This window comes from Sapajus apella, unplaced genomic scaffold, assembly GCF_009761245.1.
Source record: "Sapajus apella isolate SASKATOON/1434 unplaced genomic scaffold, GSC_monkey_1.0 scaffold49, whole genome shotgun sequence".
Lineage (NCBI taxonomy): Eukaryota > Metazoa > Chordata > Mammalia > Primates > Cebidae > Sapajus > Sapajus apella.
Window position 1 is genome coordinate 16,008,025 of NW_022436989.1, and position 20,343 is coordinate 16,028,367.

The following is a 20,343-nucleotide window of genomic DNA, read 5'->3' on the forward strand; positions in this document are numbered from 1 at the left end:
AATTAAAGCTAATAATGAATAGGCATTAAAGTTATCCAGTGCCTACACTGCATTAGTTTTTAATCTGCAGCTGGGCTATAGCAGTTGCTTCTTGATCTTTTCTATCTCTAATCTGTTTATAACTGCCTGTCATTTTTACTTTTCCTGGGAGGGGCAGAGCCTGTCTCTCTCTTCTCTTTTCCTCTGAGGTGTGCGTTGTGTTTATTTTTGCGTGAGTTGATGGATAGGTTCCGAGATTAAATCCCTTACTCTGGTTTCCTGACATTTCCACTTACTCTTGTGTTCATGGCCAGACTGAAAAGCATGTTTACTCGTGTTTTGAAGTTTCAAAAGTGGGCCTGGCGTTCTTGCTGACTGCTGCAGGTACTGCTGGACATGGCCGTGCTAAGGCCAGTGCGCCTGGGAGCCACGTGCCCAGGTCTGGGGCCCCTAGCCCACCCCGCATCAGGAGTGGGGCTGGATTCCGCCCTCAGGGAGGGCTGGGGGTCCTGGGACCAGAACTAGGCCTTCTCCCCCCACAAGCCTGAGCCTCGGTACCCCCACCCCTTGCACCAGCCGCGCCTCGTGGGATCGAGTCTGGGCTGCTCCCAGGGTACAGGGCTCGGTGAGGCGAGGAGCGCTGGCAGGTGAGGGGGAGTCTGGAGCCGGGCTGGAGGTGAGGGGTCGTTGAGGGGTGGCACAGAAAGGGTGGGAGCGGGGCTAGGGGTGACCCGGGAAGCTGGGAGTGGCACAGAGGGGGTGGGGGCGGGGCTGGGGTGAGCCGGGGAGCTGGGGGGTGACCCAGAAGGAGTGGGGGTGGAGCTGGGGGCGAGCAGGAGCATTGAGGGGTGGCACAGAGGGAGTGGGTGAGTTCAGAGCTAGGGGTGGGCCGGGAAGCTGGGGAATGGCACAGAAGAGTTGGTGACGGGGCTGGTGGTGAGTCGGGGGGTTACGGGGAGGCACACGGAGTTGGAGATGAATTAGGGCGCTGGAGGGGCACAGAGGGAGGGGGAACCCAGGTGGAGGCGAGTCCGGCCGCTGCACGCGGACGCCACCCGGATCCCGGGCCCTTGCGGGGTCTCGAGGAGCGGGGGGGGCCTGGGAGAGGGCGTGGCGCAGGAGGGGAAGTGGGCGGGGCCCCGCCGGGAACGGGGCGGGGCGGGGCGGGGCGGGGGATACCTTGGGCCGGAGCAGTGGGGCTGGCTCGTGGCCCGGCAGCGGCGCGATGAGTGGGGGCCGCGCGGCGCCGGGGGCCGCGGGCGACGCCGCGGCCAGGGGTCTGCGGGTAGACGGGCTGCCCCCGCTGCCCAAGAGCCTGAGCGGGCTGCTGCACTCGGCGTCGGGCGGCGGCGCGTCTGGGGGCTGGCGGCACCTGGAGCGGCTGTACGCGCAGAAGTCGCGCATCCAGGACGAGCTGAGCCGCGGGGGCGCGGGCGGCGGCGGGGCCCGGGCGGCAGGGCTGCCCGCCAAGCCTCCCAACCTGGACGCCGCGCTGGCGCTGCTCCGCAAGGAGATGGTGAGTGGGGCTCCGCGAGCGGGGGCTGTTCCCGGCCGGGCTCGCTGTCCCGGGAAAGTTCGCGGGCACCGCGCTCTGTCCGGAAGTCCCCGCGCTCACCCGCCCTTTCGGGCTCCTCGGCCCCAGGCGCGGTCTTCCCAACGAGCCTCCTTGTTCTCGCGCGCTTCGTACCCACGATTGGACCCCACGCGGGAGAGCCACGCGCAGAGGGCGGCTTTCATACGCCCGGCGCCTTCAGTCCCGCCCCGCTGACTCGGAAACCTGGGCGTCCGGAGGCGCTGTGAGGGGTTCGCCCCTGGCCTGGGGGCGGGGCGGCCTGGTCGCCCCTTCCCTAGTGAAACAGACCTCCCCGGGCGGGAAAGGCTTTCACTGCGCCCAGCGGGTTAACAGATGTGCGCGATTTCGTTTTCCTACCCCGAAGACGACACCTTTTTTCCGTCGCGAGTGTAGGCAGCAGATTGGGACAGCCCGACCCCCTCCCCGGCGCCCCAGGCCGCGCGTCCATGATCCGATTACTGCGTGATGGCCCCGGCGCGCAGATGGCTGTGAAAGCGGATGCTCACCGCGGGCGAGGGAGGCGGCCCTGCCCCTCAGCCCCGCGAAGCCGATTGCCCAAACCCACTTGAGAAAGGTGGGGGGTGGCTGTCCTCCCAGTCTGGGCGGTCCTCGTGAGTTCTTCGCCTTGTGCCTGAGCTCCAAACCATGGGCTCCTGTACTTCCTTGGGAAGTACATGAGGTGTTTGTGGGCCAGGACACATATGATTTAGGGTGACGCTAAAAATAGGACAAGGGCAGGGATTTAGGCAACAGGGAGTCTTTCCCCAGCTTTCTCGGCCAGGCGTAGGCCAGGCCAGAGGAAAACCAAAACTTCCCCTTTTCTACCATCTTGCTGGCTTCCATCACCTCCTCCCAAGCCTCTCGTTTTAAAAGCCTCCTTTTCCATTCACCTTGTCCACGTTGTGTCCTTTCCCTATAGGTAAATTATTAAGGAAATCTAACATTAGGAAAGCTGCCTTTTCCCAAGACTAAATTTGCCAAAAAAAGTTATAGGAATCTTTTAAATATGCATCTAGTGCATTTAAGATATTGTTCAGAAAAATTCAGTGTCTGCATACTTTTTTTAGGAGCATATCTGTTCTGAAAACTAAGACTTAATTGAATTCAGAAACCAGCCTTAACACTTTTAGTCAATGAGATATTGTCTTCATACTCTGTAGCTGGCAGTGAAGTGATTTCCAATTCTCATTGAAAGGATTTTCTAAGCTTCTTACAGAACCACTTACATTCCAAGCCAAAGTTTTTTAATTTATTAAAAAACATTCACTGACACAAGCATCGCACAACTGGTGAACTGCATTTTAATATGATTAATCTACACATAGTGTGTTACAGTCCGAACCTGGACATAGCAGAAACACGGGGTGAAGTAGGAAGACCATGTTTGATTATTTAAGTTCTGTACTTGAGCAAGAGACAGAAAAACTTCAGGGCCACTCCTGTTGTGAAGCTGTGGTTTATAAATATGCTCTGAGTCTTGCTATGGTGGCTTGGAGTCAACGTGCCATTCCCAAAAGTATTTTTCCAGGTCCCTCCTGGTGTGACTGAAGTAAAACCACATCCTTGTAATTATGCCTTGGACCAGAGCTCTCTGTAAGCCTATTTGAAGCACAAGAAAAATAAACAGCCATCTTTGGTCTGCCTGGTATTTAGCTGAGATAAAGATAAGGTATGGCTACAGGCCTTGACAAGTGAGAAATGTCACAAGGCCTTTAAAGTTGTTCAGAGAGTCTTTTGGCTTTTTAATTGATTTACTGACTTGGGGCAATGGGGTCTGAGTGGACAACTCAAGCTAAGACCCCCTCTGGGGATGCCTTGCAAAATAAGAACTGGGAGTTCATTCTTGAGATGTCTGCAAAATGGTTTGTGTTGATCTGTTTAATTTGAAGTCCTCAGGTCAAATCTGTGGGCAGGGGACATAACTAGGTCATGGCAGAATGTGATGAATGCCTTAAAAAAATTTTTTTTTTAAAGCAAGCATAGAAAGAGGGACAACTTCCAGCAGGGACAGGGAGCAGGGTGGTGTGGAAGACTTCAGAAGGCAACAGAATTTTAGCAAGGGAAAAAGGCACCAGGAAGGTAGCTGCAGAGCTGGAACTGGGAGCACTCCAGTTTGAAACGTGAGCAAGAAGAGGCTGGGCAGGTGAACTGAGTGGATTTCCACAAGCCTGAATAGGAAGGATGGGCTTTCAGCCAGAGAATGGTGCAGTCCCAGTTGGACTTTGAAGAAATGAATTCTACAGCAGAGTGTAAGAGGGAGAGCCGGACTTTGGAGGCCCATCCGGAAGATAAGATGTGTTCATGGGAGAGGTGAAGGAGGCCCCAGCAGGGTAAGGACTTGTCAGTGTGAAACAAAACTCCTGTGGAAGACACTTTTTTCTGAAGCAAACACTGCAGGAATTACTGAGTCAGGGAAGATGATGAAAAAGGGATCAAAGACAACTTAAGCCTTTTTTTTGTTTTTTGAGGAGAAATTTCCCTCTTGTTGCTGAAGCTGGCCAAATGGTGTGATCTTGGCTCACTGCAACCTCCTCCCGGGTTCAAGCGATTCCCCTGCCTCAGCCTCGGCAGGAGGTTGGTATTACAGGCATGTGCCCTAGTCACCATGCCCGGCTAGTTTTTTATATTTTTAGTAGACACAGGGTTTTACCATGTTGGCCAGGCTGGTCTTGAACTCCTGACGTTCAGGCGATCCACCCACCTCAGCCTCTCAAGTGCTGGTATTACAGGCATGAGTCGCTACACCTGGCCAACATAAGGTTTTTTATGGAAAATGTAGCCAAGCAAAAAAAAAAAAAAAAAAAAATTAAAAATTACAGTGCTAGCACGTAGAAATGAGCCCCACTTTACTGTAAGTGGTTGATTATTAAGCTTCAAAATCTTACTTACTGACAGATGGTGGTATCCTACACAGTCACTGAAGTCATTTTGGGATATCCTCCGTGTGGGTACAATGTAAGAGCTTTCCGTATAGTAGCTTATTTAATGTGTACAATTTCTCTATGAGATAGGTACTCAGAGTCTATTTTGTATTAAAGAATGGGATGCTGAGAGTTGGCTGCCCTAAGGTCACAGACCCTACCAGATCTGTTTGGCTCCAAAGCCTTATTTAACCATTGCAGTCTGGTGTCTGTGCACATGTATGCACTCACACACACACATGACCACGTATATTTTGGTTTGCTCTTAGGGCCACACATTGCAAACATTTTCCCAGTCAAGATATATTATAATGTCTTCAGTGACTGTGTAGTATACCCCTGGATGGCAATATGTAAGATTTTGAAGCTTAATAATCACTGGTAAAGTGGGGTTCATGGTAGCACGTGGGGAGTTAGGAGTGGCTGCTTTAGGGAGGAAGGTAATTTGTCATCACATCAGCTGAAGAGCATGTTAAACATTTCAGAATATGGAGCGGAGGCTGGAAGAGAGATTTGGGTCTGGAGATAGCGGGTGGAAGAGATGGTTGGAGCTGAGGGAGAATGCAGTCTCAATGGGAGGAGAGACCATTAGGACGCGGGGGGTGGAGCCTGGGAGAGCTGGAGGCCCGTGCTGAGAGGGCTGTGTCCCAAGACTGCTAATGCGCTCCACTGCTTGGAGGGTTGTGGTTTCAGCTCCAAGTTTCAACGTCTCCCGTTCTAGTAACTCCTGTGAAATTCTGCAGGAAGTCCTCGTCCCCTCTCCTTTTTGGTCCTTTTTTTTAAAAAAAAAAAAAAAAAAAAAAAAGACCAAAAAAGCCCTTTAAAAAAAGTTGATGATTATTATTTTTATATCAGAGAGTATTTTTAGATCATGTTTAGGAGATGATTACTGGTGTATGTCAGATAGAAGGTACTATGGACGGTTTAAGGGTGAATGGGAAATATCTAGATGTTAAGGGGCTTATCACAGCTGGTAGATATGGGGATCTTTACAGAAAAAGAATAGTTTTCATTTTTCATGACCAAAGACTCTATGTTAGTAATAGAAACAGTCTGAACTAGCTTTTGCAAAAGGAGAATCTTATAGGCTGGATGTATACAGAGATGGACCAGAACTAGGGCTTATGGGAGACCCAGGAAGTCCACTGAGGTCTTCACCTCCCCTCCTCCACTGTTTGTTTTTTTCCTCCATCTTGGGACCTGGCTGCTAACAGTGATCACACTCCATTTTGGCCATGCTGCTTCGTTGCAGCTTGCAAATACCATGGAAGGACGCCAGTTGGCCTAGCTTGGGTGGCCTGGCCAGCCTGGGCCAGCCAATGGTGACAAGGACAGGATTTTACTTTAATAAGGTGGTGTAAGCATGTGGAAGGAGTCAGACACGATATTCTCTAAAGAAAGGACAGTTTGCAGAAATGGAGCAGGGGGCTAAAGTACTAGATGTCTACTGCAGAACTCCTTCTATTTAAAAATACTTTACCCTCAACGATCGCACAATTTGAAAGGTTTTTTATCTGCTAAGCTGATGGCTAGCTTTGCTAATTAGATCTTGGTTGGCCTTTAAACTATTTGCATGTGGTTAAAGGATGTCCTTGACCGGGTGTCAGCAGGGACCTCTGGCACACACCAGTCCTTGCATAGATTTCTACATAGACCTCCCTTCCCAGCACCTGTGTCAGGTTAGACCATTTACCTTATAGGTAACTACAAGTCACACTAGAGTGTGGAGACACAAAGACTGTCAGCCCTGGGGGCAGGAGATCTTTCGAGGGGCAGCATCCTTGGGGATTCTTGCGTTCGGCTTCTCCTGTGATCAGCAGCAAGATCTAGCAGCTTTGATTTGGAATCTCTTTGCCTCATTTTTTTTCCCACCTGTGCAGAGTGGGAAGTCATCCACACAGAACTTTTGAATTCCCAAATTTCAATGCTGTGTAAAGAATTGAACCTAAGGGGAAAAAAAGTTGAATTTCTGAAACCAGTAACAATTAGCTTTCCCACTAAATGCCTAATGAGCTTGTCCAGTGAACTGGATTCCAGTTCATTGGCTTCAATAGCTGACACCCCAGTGGAGTACAGCCCTTATCCTTTATGTGAAAGCAGTGTCTTACAGAGGAGGTTTTAGTCTTTAAAAGAGGCTGTGGGAAAGGTCCAATACTGAGTCAGGCTATGAAGTGCCATTTGGAATGAGAGGCTTCACTCCCAATGCAGCGTTCTTGATTGGTGTTGGTCAGAGGAGACTGGGGATGTCCAGCGGCCTTTAATACTGGCTCTTTTCACTGGTCTTTCTACTAGCATAGTCTAGCACAGTGATCCCCAAAGGATGGACCGCCAGCTCCAGAATCTCCTGGGCTGCTTGCCGTCATGCAGATTTCAGGGCCCCATTCTATAGTTGTGGAATCAGAAGCTGGGAGAAGGAATCTGCATTTCTAGCAAGCCCTTTAAGACTTGAGAAGTACGTGAATCCGGCATCAAAAGCTCGAATTTGGTGTTAATAAACTATGTGATATATGGTACTGACAACCCACTGCACTCTTTTTGGGCTACAGATCTTTTATTGGGAAAATGAGAATTAAATGCCATAAAGGGTCCTTCTGGCCATGGCAGTATTCTCTACCTTTCATGCCTCTGTGAGTCTTTCTGGTGCCTGCAGAAGTTTGCTCTGTCATAACCTTTGGGCACAGGTGTGGAGCCTGTCACCAAGCATATTGCTTGTGTCCCCAAGGACACTTCCCAGCTATATCTAGTTGCTGTAAATTCCTTGAATGCAAAGAATGGGAAGCAGAAAAATAAGAAGGGTACAAGTTTGCTATTTTTGGGCTTAGTTCATCAAAAATTAGGCTGTCTACAACATTTATAAAGATTTTCAGGCCACTGCTACCCTGTACTTGTCCTGTCCTATCCTAATATCCACCCTATAAAAACAGAAACTAAAAAAAGAATATATAATAGTTTGTGTGTGTGAAAGCATGCCCATGTGTGTGGGGAGTGGTAGCGGACAGTAAGGGGAGCCTGCGGGTCACTGGTCTGACTTCATTCACTTGATGTTATCTCCAAGTGAGGTTAGAGTTCTTATCCCAAGATTTGAAGATACAAAGGATTGAAAGGTTTTTTTTTTTTTTTTTTTTTTAAACACTTTAAACTGCTCTATTACTGTACCTACCTGTAAAGTACTATAAATTGATGTTTTTCCTAACTCATAAGTATCTTACAACCCTTCTCCTTGTTTTCCCTGTTGTTTAAAGGTATGCATCTGCTCAGTGTAAATGTAAAAGTGCCCCAATTGTTGGTAGTGTGGGCACCTCTTCATTTGCAGATAGCCTCAGGTGAGCAATAGCCCCGGCATTTCTGTACCTTGCAGACATCGGTGCAGCCCCTGCTTTGGGTCCTGGTCTCATCTACATGGCTGTAGCCCCCTGAGGCCAGGTGGGCAAAGATGTTTAGGGAGGGCTCAAGAAGGAGACCATGTTCCCCTTGCAGTTCACTCCCATCAAGCTGCAGATGGAGGTTTTGCAGTTTTACTCTGGGAATGTCTGGGTGAACTCCATGTAGACTTTAGATCCCACTTTGAAAAACCAAGCTTTTTGTAATCATGTGGAGGAAATGAGACAGACCACAGACTCCATGCTCAGGAAGCGAGCCCCAACGCTGGCTGCTTAGATATTTGCCCCCTTTGCCAGTGTCATTCTCCACATGGAGCCCTGGCCTCCTGGCTGCCTTGGCCTTTGCCCACACGTTCCTGATGTTTGGAAGTGATGATTAGACAGGACCCATAAAGGCTGCTTGTTGCTTGCTGTGGCTCATTCCCCACAGACACTTAACACAGATGGTCACCCTCTCCCAGGAACTCTGGAGACAGAAAAACCTTTAGCCTGCTTTAGAAGCCTACAGAAATTCATTAAGACATGCGGCCTTTCCCATTTTTGTGGGCACTGTCTGTTCACTTCCTTAATTGGCCCTGACAGCCATGAGCTGGCCTAGTTTTGCAGGCGTGCGCTGAGTCTCAAGGATTTGGGAGGGAGGCACCATCTTTGACCAGAGGAGGGATCAGGGGAAAAGGGAGGGGCTTTGTCCTCTGGCTAGGGCTCCCTAGTCAGGGGGTGATTGTTGGGGAACCCCAGGCCTGTCCCAGCCAGGAGAGCTTAGGCTGAGGAAGAAGGTGACTGACATGCATGTGAAAGCTGATGTATTCTTAGGTGGTTAGCTTGATTAACCTAAATGGATTCATAAAGTTTCTCAGCTTTAATTTATAATAAGGTAAATATTGGCAGGTATAACTCACATACGCAAAAGCTCTTTGGGGCTCTCAATTGCAATTAAAACTGGATAGAAAATATCCAAGTTAAACACTGTTAAAAGAGAAGTGGCAAGGTGTTTCACATCCCTCTAACCACAGATGTGCAAATTAAGACAGAAAGGTATGTTGTACCTCCAAGACCAACAAAGACAGAGAAGCATGATCCTGTCACAGCGAGGGTTTGGAGAAGTATACCTTCTTATCCATTGCTGGGGAGAGTATAATGTGCTGCAGGGTTTTTTTGAGCTCAGTTTGGTAATACCTATAAAATTTGAATATGTTCCTGTCTTTTGAACCTATAATTGCATTTTTAAAAAACTCTGAAATAGCTTTTTACTACATAGCAAAGCAGAATTGCAATATAATTTAAAAATATGTGTAACTTAGGTCATACACGGAATGTAAAATGTTTGCAGTATGACTGTTAAATCTTCATACAGCTAAAGCCAATTAGTGACTCTTTTTTGTACCAATACAGACATAAAATTATTTCATGATGAAAAGTAATCCAAATGGAATCACTTTATTAGTAAATCTCTTTCTTCCCATTACATTTTCCATTGCTTTGGATTTGAGGCCCGGTGTTGGGAAGGATTGGATATGCGCCTTGGGCATTCTTCCCTTTTCCCCCCGTCCCCCACGATTTCATTATTCACAAGTGTATCTTACAGAAGCATCCACACAAGTGGATAACAGCACTTGCACATGGATGTGTATTGCAGGATTTGTTTGTTTGGTTTTTTTTTTTTTTGAAATGGAGTCTCGCTGTGTTGCCCAGGCTGGAGTGCAGTGGTGTGATCTTGGCTCACTGCAACCTCTGCCTACTGGGTTCAAGCGATTCTCCTGCCTCAGCCTTTCCAGTAGCTGGGACTACAGGCATGTGCCACCACGCCTGGCTGTTTTTGTTTGTTTGATTGTTTGTATTTTTAGTAGAGACGGGGTTTCACCGTGTTAGCCAGGATGGTCTTGATCTCCTGACCTCGTGATCTACCCACCTCAGCCTCCTAAGGTGCTGGGATTACAGCCGGGAGCCACCGTGCCCGGCCAGGATTTTTTCTAATAGTGATAGCATACTGTACAATTGTTGAAAAAAAAATAGTAACTATATTTGTATATAGAAAGATGTTTAGAGTGTAAAGTTACAAAACAATACTTACTTAACTTTGTGTATGCGGTACCAGTAGAGAAAAAGCAATATGAGTATGCACAGTGCCGAGGAATGTATGCTAAACTAATACAAGTGGATATCTGAAGAACAACAGTTTTCAAAGTGTGGCCCGGGGATCCCTGGGGCCCCGATATCCTTTCAGAGGGTCCATAATTACGTGATGGTGATATTGACAAATATGACTTTTTGGTTATTATCTAAGAAAATATACCAACATTTAAAAGATCCTGCATAATTTACTGAATCAATTTTCCACCCTTTTCATATGACTAGTGCTTGATATTAAAAGGTCCATTCAAAATGCGAGACTGATGGGTTTTAATGTAATAGAGTGTGAACATTTCATTGGTATAGTTCCAAATTCCACACTAAACAGTAATCAACTAAAGGGTGGTAGCAAAGAATAGCCACAATTGTCTGAAAAGGCTTTTGAAATACTCCTTCCTTTCCCTGTTACATAGCTGTGTGAAGCCAGATTTTCTTTGTTTACTTCAACAAAAACAGAACGCCACAAAGGACGAAATGCAGAACCAGATAAGCCAGACATCTAAAAAGATTTATAAAAATGTTACATATGTTAACATGTAATGGGTTTATTGTTATTATCATTATTGAGACAGAGTCTTACTCTGTTGCCCAAGCTGGCGTGCAGTGGCAAGATCTCAGCTCGCTGCAGCCTGTGCCTCCCAGGCCCAGGTGATTCTCTCACCTCAGCCTCCTGAGTAGCTGGGACCACAGGCAAACACCACCACACCCAGCTGATTTTTATATTTTTTGTGGAGCTGGAGTTTGGCCATGTTGCCAAGGCTGGTCTTGAACTCCTGGGCTCAAATGCTTCACCTGTCTTGGCCTCCCAAAGTGCTGGAATTACAGGTGTAAGCTACCATGCCTGGCTGGGTTTATTATTTTTAATGGATTAATATATATTTTAATTTTTCTCAGTTTTCATTTCTAGTAATGTAAATATTGATAGGTATAATCCACATAAACCAAAGCTCTTTGGGACCTTCAGTAATTTTTGAGACAATCTCGGCTCACTTCAATCTCCACCTCCCGGATTCAAGCCACTCTTCCGCCTCAGCCTCCCGAGTAGCTGGGACTACAGGTGTGCACCACCACGCCCGGCTAATTTTTGTATTTTTTTTTTTTAATTTTTGTATTTTTAGTAGAGACAGGCTTTCACCATGTTGGCCAGCGTGGTCTTGATCTCTTGACCTTGTGATCCGCCTGCCTCAGCCTCCCAAAGTGCTGGGATTACAGGCGTGAGTCACTGCGCCCGGCCAAAGACATTTCTTAAAGAAAATGATCAATTGCTTTTCTTCATCTGTACCCAGGACAGAACAAGAGGAAATGGGCTTATGTCATTTTTTTTTTTTTTTTTCTGTATGGCAGTTTTTGTATGAATGTTAGTTTAGGTTAGAGATAAACAAGAATGTCTTTCTGAGAATTGTTAAATTCCAGAACAGGCTCTGTGTCAATGTGGATCCCCTCACTTGTAAGTCAGCAGAAAATCCAACTCAAACCGGAGTTTCCTGAAAAGTGTAGAGGTGGGGTGAGCTTTGGATTTAATGGGGCTTAATCTGGGGGCACAGTCATGCAGCCTGGTTTATCTTCTGTCCCCGAATCCTGATGGCTCTTCAGAGTCTAGTCCTTAGCTTGGCAGGTCTAAAATATCAACAGGAGATGAAGCTGACCAAATGACACAAGTGTGTTTCTGCCCCTGGGAGGAGAATGCTGCGTAGGAGACCACGTCATCAGAAGCTGTTGAGTGAGCACAGAGACAGAACCCACCAGGGAGCCTAGTCCTCCAAGTGTGTTTCTGCCAAACGTGGTAGCTGAGCTCATAACCCGTCTCCAACTGCATCAACACTGATGAAGTCTCTCTTTGGCTTTTTCTAAACAGTATACAGGGCAGCATCCTTCAGTCAACACATCCTTTATCAGAAATCAGGTTATGATCGATTAGGCCTCTTTTTTCATCAGTTACAGTCCAGACCCACAGATATAAACTAGACACTGTGATTAGATTTGGAACATTTACCAAGTCTTTAAAATAAATTCGTAAGCCATCTGTATATACTTATTCATTCCTTGTGTTTTTAAAAGATAACGGTGAAAATTTTCTCATTGTTAATACATTTTCATAATAGAAAACTTGGAAATAAAAATTGCCTGTGATCCAAACAGGATGCTCTACCATTGCTGAGACTGGGACCTCTCTCTCCATCTTCCCTGCATAGGCAGTGCAGGCTGATGGTGAAAGTACCCATTTCAGAGTCCTGCAGCCCTGGTGTCACCTCCCCTCTCTGCCACTCATTAGCTGGCCTTAGGCAAGGGCCTTTGTCTTTCTTTTTTTTTTTTTTTTTTGAGACAGGATCTTGCTCTGTTGCCTAGATTGGAGTGCAGTGTTGTGATCACAGCTCTGTAGCCTCAACCTCCTGGGCTCAAGTGATCCTCCCACCTCAGCCTCCCAAGTAGGTGGGACCACAGGCACATGCCACCACACCCAGCTAATTTTTAAAATATTTTTGTAGAAATGGGGGTCTCGTCATCTTGCCTAGGCTGGCCTGGAACTCCAGGGTTCAAGCAGATACTCCTGCCTCGGCCTCCCAAGGTCTGGGATTAGAGGCATGAGCCGCTGCGCCTGGCAGTTTTTTAATTTCTAAAAAATATCTTAATGTGGTTCATGATGTTTTGGCTTAAATCAACACAAATTTCCTTTTAAAGATTCCTCTCATCTTTTAAGCCTTGTTTCCTAGTGGTTGTGTTTCTATTGTCCTTTCTTTAAGTTAGGAAGAACTCTCTCCCCCTGTAGCCTCCAGAGATAGTCAGAGACTTTAAGTGACACCCAACTGGGAGCCACTGCCCATCTGAAGTGTATTTGTGTGTGGAGCCTATTAAGTTTTGAAAATCCCAAGTGAAAGGAAGCAGTTTCAAGGGTGGTTTGGGCTTGTTTGGCCCCTTTGTTGGGAATGCTGTGGCTTGCGGGGCCACCTGTGTGTGTTGTGGGAGGGGTGGAGGGGAGCTCTGGGCACGGGAGGGGAGGAGTGAGTGAGCAGGAAGGAAGCAGGAAGCCTGCGCGGAGAGCGGAAGGACCTGCGCTTTACAGCCATGGAAGCTGCTGATTGTTCTTGAATTTAAAGTTGAGAATAAGGGACCACACATTGCAGAGTTTGAGCATTCCATGTTTTTCTAAAATGAGCCTGTCTACATTTTTAAAAAGTGTGCTTTCCAAAGAGAGCCGTGTTTTCTGAATCCAGCTGTGAATGTGGAGAGCAGCCGTCCTCCGAGGGCACGTGGAGCACATCGTTGAGATGCAGGCTTCCTCTGCACAGAGTGGCTTGCTCAGTGGCTCCCCCAACACTCTTATTTTCTGGAAGGGTGAGAAGTTCTTGTTCATGGTGACTTAACTGTGTCCTGCAGTCAAGTCCTTTTGGATGGTCCCTCTGTCCCCTTCCTGCATCCAAGACCCACATACCTTCAGTGTAGAGAGACTGATCGCCACATCTGCTCTCTGAAGAGCACTCCTGCAGGAAACTTGGTTCAAGGGTGTCTTTGGCCCCCGATGTGATGGTGGGAAGCACGCGGGGACTCAGTGGTGTGGTGCTTCCCACGGGGCACTGTGTGGTGTGCAGGGCACTTGGGGCTTACCATTCAGCCTGCGCCTCTGTGACTGCCTGAGAAATGCAGCCAGGGGTCTGTGGGTGCCAGCACCACCCCACTGCCAGGCCGCTTCTGCAGCTATGTGTTCTCTGGGAGGGTGTCTGAGATCTCTGCAGCCAGGCATTTTCACTGATTTACCAAATATCTGCCTTTTTGCTCTTCAAGTCTCTGGGCTGGGTACTGAGAGATCCAAAAGGAAAATGGTGTTTGCCTTCAAGGAGCTTATCCTGTCAGGAGGGAGAAGACTCGAATGCACACTGATAATACAGAGAGTAGTAAATGCCCCAAGACAGGCAGAGATGGTGAGGGGAGAAGATGAACATCGGCTGAACCAGTCACAGTCTGAAGAGTACAGGGAATCAGGCCCAGGGTGGGGTGGTCAAGGAGCCCATTAATAGATGCAGTGGGGATGGGGGTGTGGTGGGGGACAGTCTGGCTGTGCAGGTGGGGAGTTAAGGGCATCAGCCTGAAGAACAGTCACACATGATGGTGGAATGCTGCCTAACGATCTTCTACCTCCCTCTAGAAAATCTAAGTGTTACTGTTTAAACAGCCACAGCTGAGGAAGAGGGGCCAGGCTAGGAAGTCTGGGTTACTGTGCAGCGACTTACCTCTTGTCCTCTGAGCCGATTTAGAGGATTTCTGCTAAATCAGGAAGTTTAGTCTGGTGCCTGAAGACGGCAATGAGAGGCTGGGACGTGTGTAGGCGTGTGCGTGCATGTCCATATGTATATGTGTGCATCTAATCCTTGTTAAATCCGTCTGAACTCTTGCCATGTGTCGGGTTGTGTAATAGGTGTGTGCGGGGCTGCACTGTGTTCCTGGGCGGGTCAGAATTTCTTTCTAGGCCAGCGTTCTGCCCGATGACAAGGCAGCTTTGTGAGTCATCTAGGTGCTACAGTGCAAAAGTGTCCAGGGAGAGATCCTCTTTGCTTTTGACTACCTGTTGGGCGTATCACCCCGGTGGGCCCAGGAATACCTTGGAAATGGCGCTGTCAGGAGAAATGCCTGGAGCCACGTGTCTGGCTGGAATGGGGTCATGGGGAGTCAGAGCCTTTGAAACCTAGAAGGGTTCAGGCTCCTGCGTTTACCTGGGCCAACCTCAGACCATCCCAGGAAGGAGAAAATCAGACCTGCTCCGATAGCAGGGTGCCCGCTGCTACTTAGGTGTTTTCCATCGTTCATTCCTGGGGTGAGAAATTGAGTCTTGTGTTTACTCACCCTACTGGTGTCAGAGGGACTCAGCAGGGAAGTAGATCTAGGATTCCAGATGAACCTTTTCCGTGATTTTTGAGCACATACCGACGTGACTCCAAGAGGGCGTGACTTTCTTGATTAAAGTTAATATTCCTTTTATTAAATCCTAGAAAAGATAGGCACGTCAGAGCTGGCCGAGTCAGACTCCTGGGGCATGTTGATGGTATCCAGATGCAATTCTGCAGAGGAATCCTGGAAAACAGGAGCAAGTGTAGAGGAAAGGCCGTGGGTGGTTAGTGGACCGGAGGTCAAAATGAAAATAGTGGAAGGGCCTGAGAGAGATGAAGACAGGTTTGGTTTTTGTTTTAGGGCTTAGGGGTGGTAGAAAATAAAATGACCTTCAGATATTTAAAGGGTAGTTAGGAAAGAGTGAAATTAGATCTGTTTCGATGCTGAGCTGTCACACCCCGCATCAAGGGCTCTGTGGGGCCTACAGGCTGGGAGGCTTTGGCTTTGTATAAAATAATCGCATTGGTTTGAGAGGAGTGCACTGGTGTGGAAGGTCCTCTTTTTGGGGTTTGAGGTAAGATATCCCAAGTTCTTTCCTGTTTGAGAGGCTCCCCTTCCTTCCTCACGAGGCAGTGTCACTGGCACGCTGTTCCCTGCCTGACTATGCTGGCTGTCTTCTGAGCGAAGGTGACCAGCTGGCTCCTTCTCATGTACCACCTCAGTGCTGGATCGGGAGAGGAGCGGGAGGAATGGATGCGGTGAGACAGGGGTGCCCCTGTCTCCAGCCTGGCTGCACCTGCTGCTCCTTCCTGAGGTGAGTCTGCCTGCTAGCAGAGTGGAAAAGAAGCCACAGAAATAATAGCAACAATGACAACAGAGGCTGTTGACTTTTTTTTAGGAGCTGAGCATTTATCCGTGTTTCTCAGTGGTGAGTGGCAGAGCCAAGATCTGAACCCAGGCAGGGAGGCAGGCAGGTTCCGGAGCCTGCACTTTTAATTCTGTGCTCTTCTGCTTGGTTGGCCTGAAATTCCAAGCTTGCAAGAGAATAAATATAAGTAGCCCAGGAAAATCAGAAAGATATTTGTGTCAAGATCACTGGTTCTTTGCTGGAATTGGGCATCAGCATCTTCTGGGTACTTTTTATTTATTTATTTTTTCAATAGAAAAATCCTAAACTGCCGGGCGCGGTGGCTCACGCCTGTAATCCCAGCACTTTGGGAGGCCGAGGCGGGTGGATCACGAGGTCAAAAGATCGAGACCATCCTGGTCAACATGGTGAAACCCCGTCTCTACTAAAAATACAAAAAATTAGCTGGGCATGGTGGCGCGTGCCTGTAATCCCAGCTACTCAGGAGGCTGAGGCAGGAGAATTGCCTGAACCCAGGAGGCGGGGGTTGCGGTGAGCCGAGATCGCCCCTTTGCACCCCAGCCGGGTAAAAATAAAAAAACTTTATCATAAAAAAAAAAAAAAAAAAAAATAGAAAAATCCTAAACTGACTGACTTCTCCCTCCCTCCCTCCCTTCCTCCCTTCTTTCTTTCTTTCTCTGTCTCTCTTTTTTTTTTAATAGAAAATTCCCAAACTATGAATAATTTTTAAAACATAAATGCCAGGTATGCTGTCTCTCTCCCTCTTGATAAACATACATTATCTTGAACTCTAATCAAGAAAAAGAGCAAGTGGTGGTGTCTGCCCTTGGTCGTGGTAGCCTGGGCATCTCTTGAGTTACCCATTGCTTACCTATTACTTTTGAGATGCCATTGAATGAAGTTTGCCCTCTCAGTACAGCCCTGGAAACTGTCTCTCTTTCGCGTGCAGTTCATTTAGGACAGAGAAGCAAGAGTTTACATGGGGTCACAAAGTGTTTGCTCTAGCCATAGATGAGCCAGCCCAAATCTCTCATTTTATAGGCTGGCGGAGGGTCGGGACCTCAACCAAGCCACAGAGAATGGCAAAGCTGGGCCCGTAGACCACGCTCCTGACTTGCGGCTCAGGTCTCTTCCTAGGAAAGTCATCTTTTAGAAATTCTAGTGTCATGAGTAGTTGTGGTAGCAACAGAACCACCTCTCTGTCTGGAAGTCTTCTCATGTGTCTTAGCAAAATATGCTATGTAGGCTGGGCACAGTGGCTTACGCCTGTAATATCAGCACTTTGGGAGGCCAAGGCAAAAAAATCACTTGAACTCAGGAGTTTGAGACCAGCCTGGGCAAGATGGCGAGACCCCATCTCTACAAAGAATTTCTTTAAAAAATTAGTCAGGCATGGTGGTATGCACCTGTAGTCCCAGCAACTTGGGAGGTTGAGGCAGGAGGATCCCTTGAGCCCAGGAGTTAGAGGTGGTAGTGAGCTATGATCATACCACCACACTCCAGCCTGGGTGACAAAACAAAACTCCATCTCTGAATGTGTGTGTGTGTGGGGCGGGGGGGGATATATGTATGCTATGTAATAACACATACTTCTGATTTTTATGGTCTATTCAGGCCGTAGTAGAGAGGCAGCCAGTGTTCATTTGGCAATTTAGAGCAGTTGGAGTGTATGAAGTATAAGCGTGGAATTTAACACCCAGTTTGTTTACAAGATGAACACTTTTTACTGGGCCTCAGCCTCCTTTTGTGAAAGCCATACTGTCTTATGTGGAAAATCTCATTGCTAGGTAAATGAGTCATTTCGGTAATTATAAAATCTGTAAATCTTCTGACACTTTCTGTGTGCTTTTCTGCATGCACATACTCACACATCTTTAGTGCTTTAGCCCAGGAGGCACTGGAATCCTATTTATTGAAATGGATTGATATTGAAATTCCCTAATAGCTCCATAAGAGAAATGGTTGTTCCATTTTGCCATCAAGCAAGACCCAGAGGTGATAAATACCTTGCTCAGGAGCCAAGAGGCGGTTGGCAAGTCCCCTAGTGACTTCTTGGGTTTCTTCCTGTTGTGATTCAGAGCCGGGTCTGCGGAACAGCAGCATTGCACAGAATCACTGAATCACCACAGGGGCTTGGTGGAAGCACAGCCAACCAGTGGCCCCAGACCTGCTGAATCAGAGTCTGCTTTGTTGAACAAGCTCCCCAAGTGGCTGTCACGCACTTTAAAGGTTAAGAGGCGCTGATGCTGGTCTACGCTGCTGCATTTCCACATGGCTTAGCTCTTCTCTCTTTGGTATTGATGTAGACGATACATTTCCTGTTCTGACTGTGCTCTTCTCTGGGATGGGTGGTGGGGAAAGGAGGAACTGGGAGATAAACAAGTATGTGACTTTTATCAGTGTTCTTTGTTCTGCTGTTGCTGGTTTTATGGGGCTAGTTTTCAGGAGGAACTGTAGAGCCCCTGCATCTTATGGGGCTTCCTCGTATTCAGTCAGTTGCTCTGAGGAGGAGCCCAGAACCATCTGGGGTAAGACTGACCCTGCCTGGAGGAGAGGGAGGTAGTGTAACCTGTGACCACTGATCTGCACAGAGGTGGGTGCTCCAGGGACATGCCACATTGGCTAGCTGCTGTCACCGGCAAGAGGCAATCTGTTGACCCAGGGAGTTGAAAATGACTGCATCACTCAGATCCTAACATAGTAGCAGGGAAGGCCGATGTGGATCTTCTCTGAGTCTGATTGGGAGAGGAAATGACACACTCGTTTCTTGGCATCCAAAGCGAAAGCAGCTAGGGCTACCAGGATGTGCAATGCTGTTACTTCATCAGGTGTACTCAGGAGCACCAGGGTAAATTCTGCAGGCTGGGCTGGCTGCCCCACAGGTGCGATCCTCCCAGGACTCATTGAGTAACGTCTGAGGCATGGGCATTACACAATTAAGGCATTCTTAGAGCTGGAAGTCCAAAGCATGCAAGTGATGCACTGAATCATTCACCGTGTGGAAGGAATGTGCTGGCAGGCACAGATTGCTGGCTGAGTGTTCCACTGAAATGAAACTCAAGTGCTGACTTCTTGTTTTTTACCTCCCCACCCCTTCCCTCAAGGTTGGTCTCCGCCAGCTGGACATGTCCTTGCTCTGCCAACTGTACAGCCTTTACGAGTCGATTCAGGAGTACAAGGGGGCGTGCCAGGCAGCTTCCAGCCCAGACTGCTCTTATGCCCTGGAGAATGGCTTCTTCGATGAAGAGGAAGAATATTTCCAGGAGCAGAACTCCCTGCGTGACAGGAGGGACCAAGGCCCTCCTCGGGACTTGTCACTGCCTGCCTCCTCCCTCTCCAGCAGTGACTGGATTCTGGAGTCCATCTAGAGCGTCTTGGGAGGGGATGTGACTGTTGAGAAGCCCTTCCTATCGGACACGCTGTCAGCATTTGCTGCTTCTCTTCCAAGAAAGCACCTCCATTGCGGATGGTCCTCGGGCACAGGGGATGAGCGCTACTAGTTTCATTCGTAGGCAGGGAGTTCTCTGCGGACACATGGTGGTAATCCAGTTTGATGGCTGCAGTTCCTGCTTAGGTGACCTAGAGGTCCTCAGCAGCATCCTCTACACATTTATGTTGAGATGTACCTGCTGGGGATTCATAATGAGAATGTAACAAGCAGATCTCGGTGGAAGGCCTGAGTGGGTGTTTTGTGTGAGGTGGCTTGTAGCCAGCCACTTTCTTACAGATGGCAGAGCATTCAAACCGCCTTTGTGTTAGGGTTCCTGCTTCCAGTTTGGGATGTATTAAAACCACCATTTCATTGCTTCCCTTCCTCTTTATGGTCTGCAGCTTTTCTTGCTGTTTAATGAGCATTTAAGCCTCCTGGTTCAGCTTTATTTATTTGTAAGCTGCGTTACTAACTGCCCAGTGATTTGGTGAAAGCTTTTTTACGGAAAAAGTTAACATTTCTAGTCATCTCAATCAACTGGCTTTTCTCAACCAAAAATTTGTGTCATTCTTTGTCTATCAGATACAGAAGGAAGGAAGATAATACGAAGACATGTTGAAGAGTGAAAAAAAATAACTGGGGCAAGCGAGTGTTCTGTATCGCTCACTGTAAGATGCCAAATGTTTCCGTTTTTAAGATTCTGAATGTAAACCAGTGTGCTAGAAAGCTAACCACCCTCCACGCAAACCAGTAATTACCTTAAGCCTTAATATATTTATTAAAATACTTTATGAGAACATTACACTTTGTAGGTTAAAAATGAGGATAAAATGCAAAACTGTCTTTCTGTTGTCATGTGTTATTTTGTTCTGAATTTGGAATCATCACCTTTCATGACTTGAATGCATTGAGTCCAGTCAAATAATGAAAGAAAATTACAGTTTGTTTTCCTGACACTAAGTGCATTTGAAAGAAAGTTTACTCCTCTGTTGAGCTTAAGGAATCGTTTTAGCAAGAGTAGATCACCATTTACAGCTGGTTCTCAGTGCTCTTCTGTCTTTGAATGCTGCAGACTCCTTAATCTTCTTTCTTTTGGTGTGATAATTGCTCACTAGAACCTATTTCAGGCTGGGGAGAGGAAGACACCTCAACATCAGGCATCGCCAAGTGTTAACCTGTCAAGTACACTGCCCTGGGTCAGGAACTGGGGTGACATACAGAGAAGAATAGTCCTGCTAATT

General features: G+C 47.6%; 1 protein-coding gene across 1 annotated transcript; it reads left to right on the plus strand.

Moving 5' to 3' along the window:
* Positions 1 to 1,175: 1,175 nt before the first annotated feature.
* On the plus strand, positions 1,176 to 19,945 carry FAM89A (family with sequence similarity 89 member A). The gene is made up of 2 exons (XM_032242339.1): positions 1,176 to 1,495; positions 18,777 to 19,945. Exons 1-2 carry the CDS (start codon positions 1,205 to 1,207, stop codon positions 19,038 to 19,040), a joined length of 555 nt encoding a protein of 184 aa, XP_032098230.1. The 5' UTR covers positions 1,176 to 1,204; the 3' UTR covers positions 19,041 to 19,945.
* Positions 19,946 to 20,343: the final 398 nt, after the last annotated feature.

Excerpts from the sequence above, each read along its gene's own strand:
- FAM89A (XM_032242339.1), top strand. The coding sequence starts at position 1,205 with ATGAGTGGGGGCCGCGCGGCGCCGGGGGCCGCGGGCGACGCCGCGGCC. Across the intron at positions 1,496-18,776 it reads CGCTGCTCCGCAAGGAGATG|GTTGGTCTCCGCCAGCTGGA; the intron begins GTGAGTGGGGCT and ends CCTTCCCTCAAG.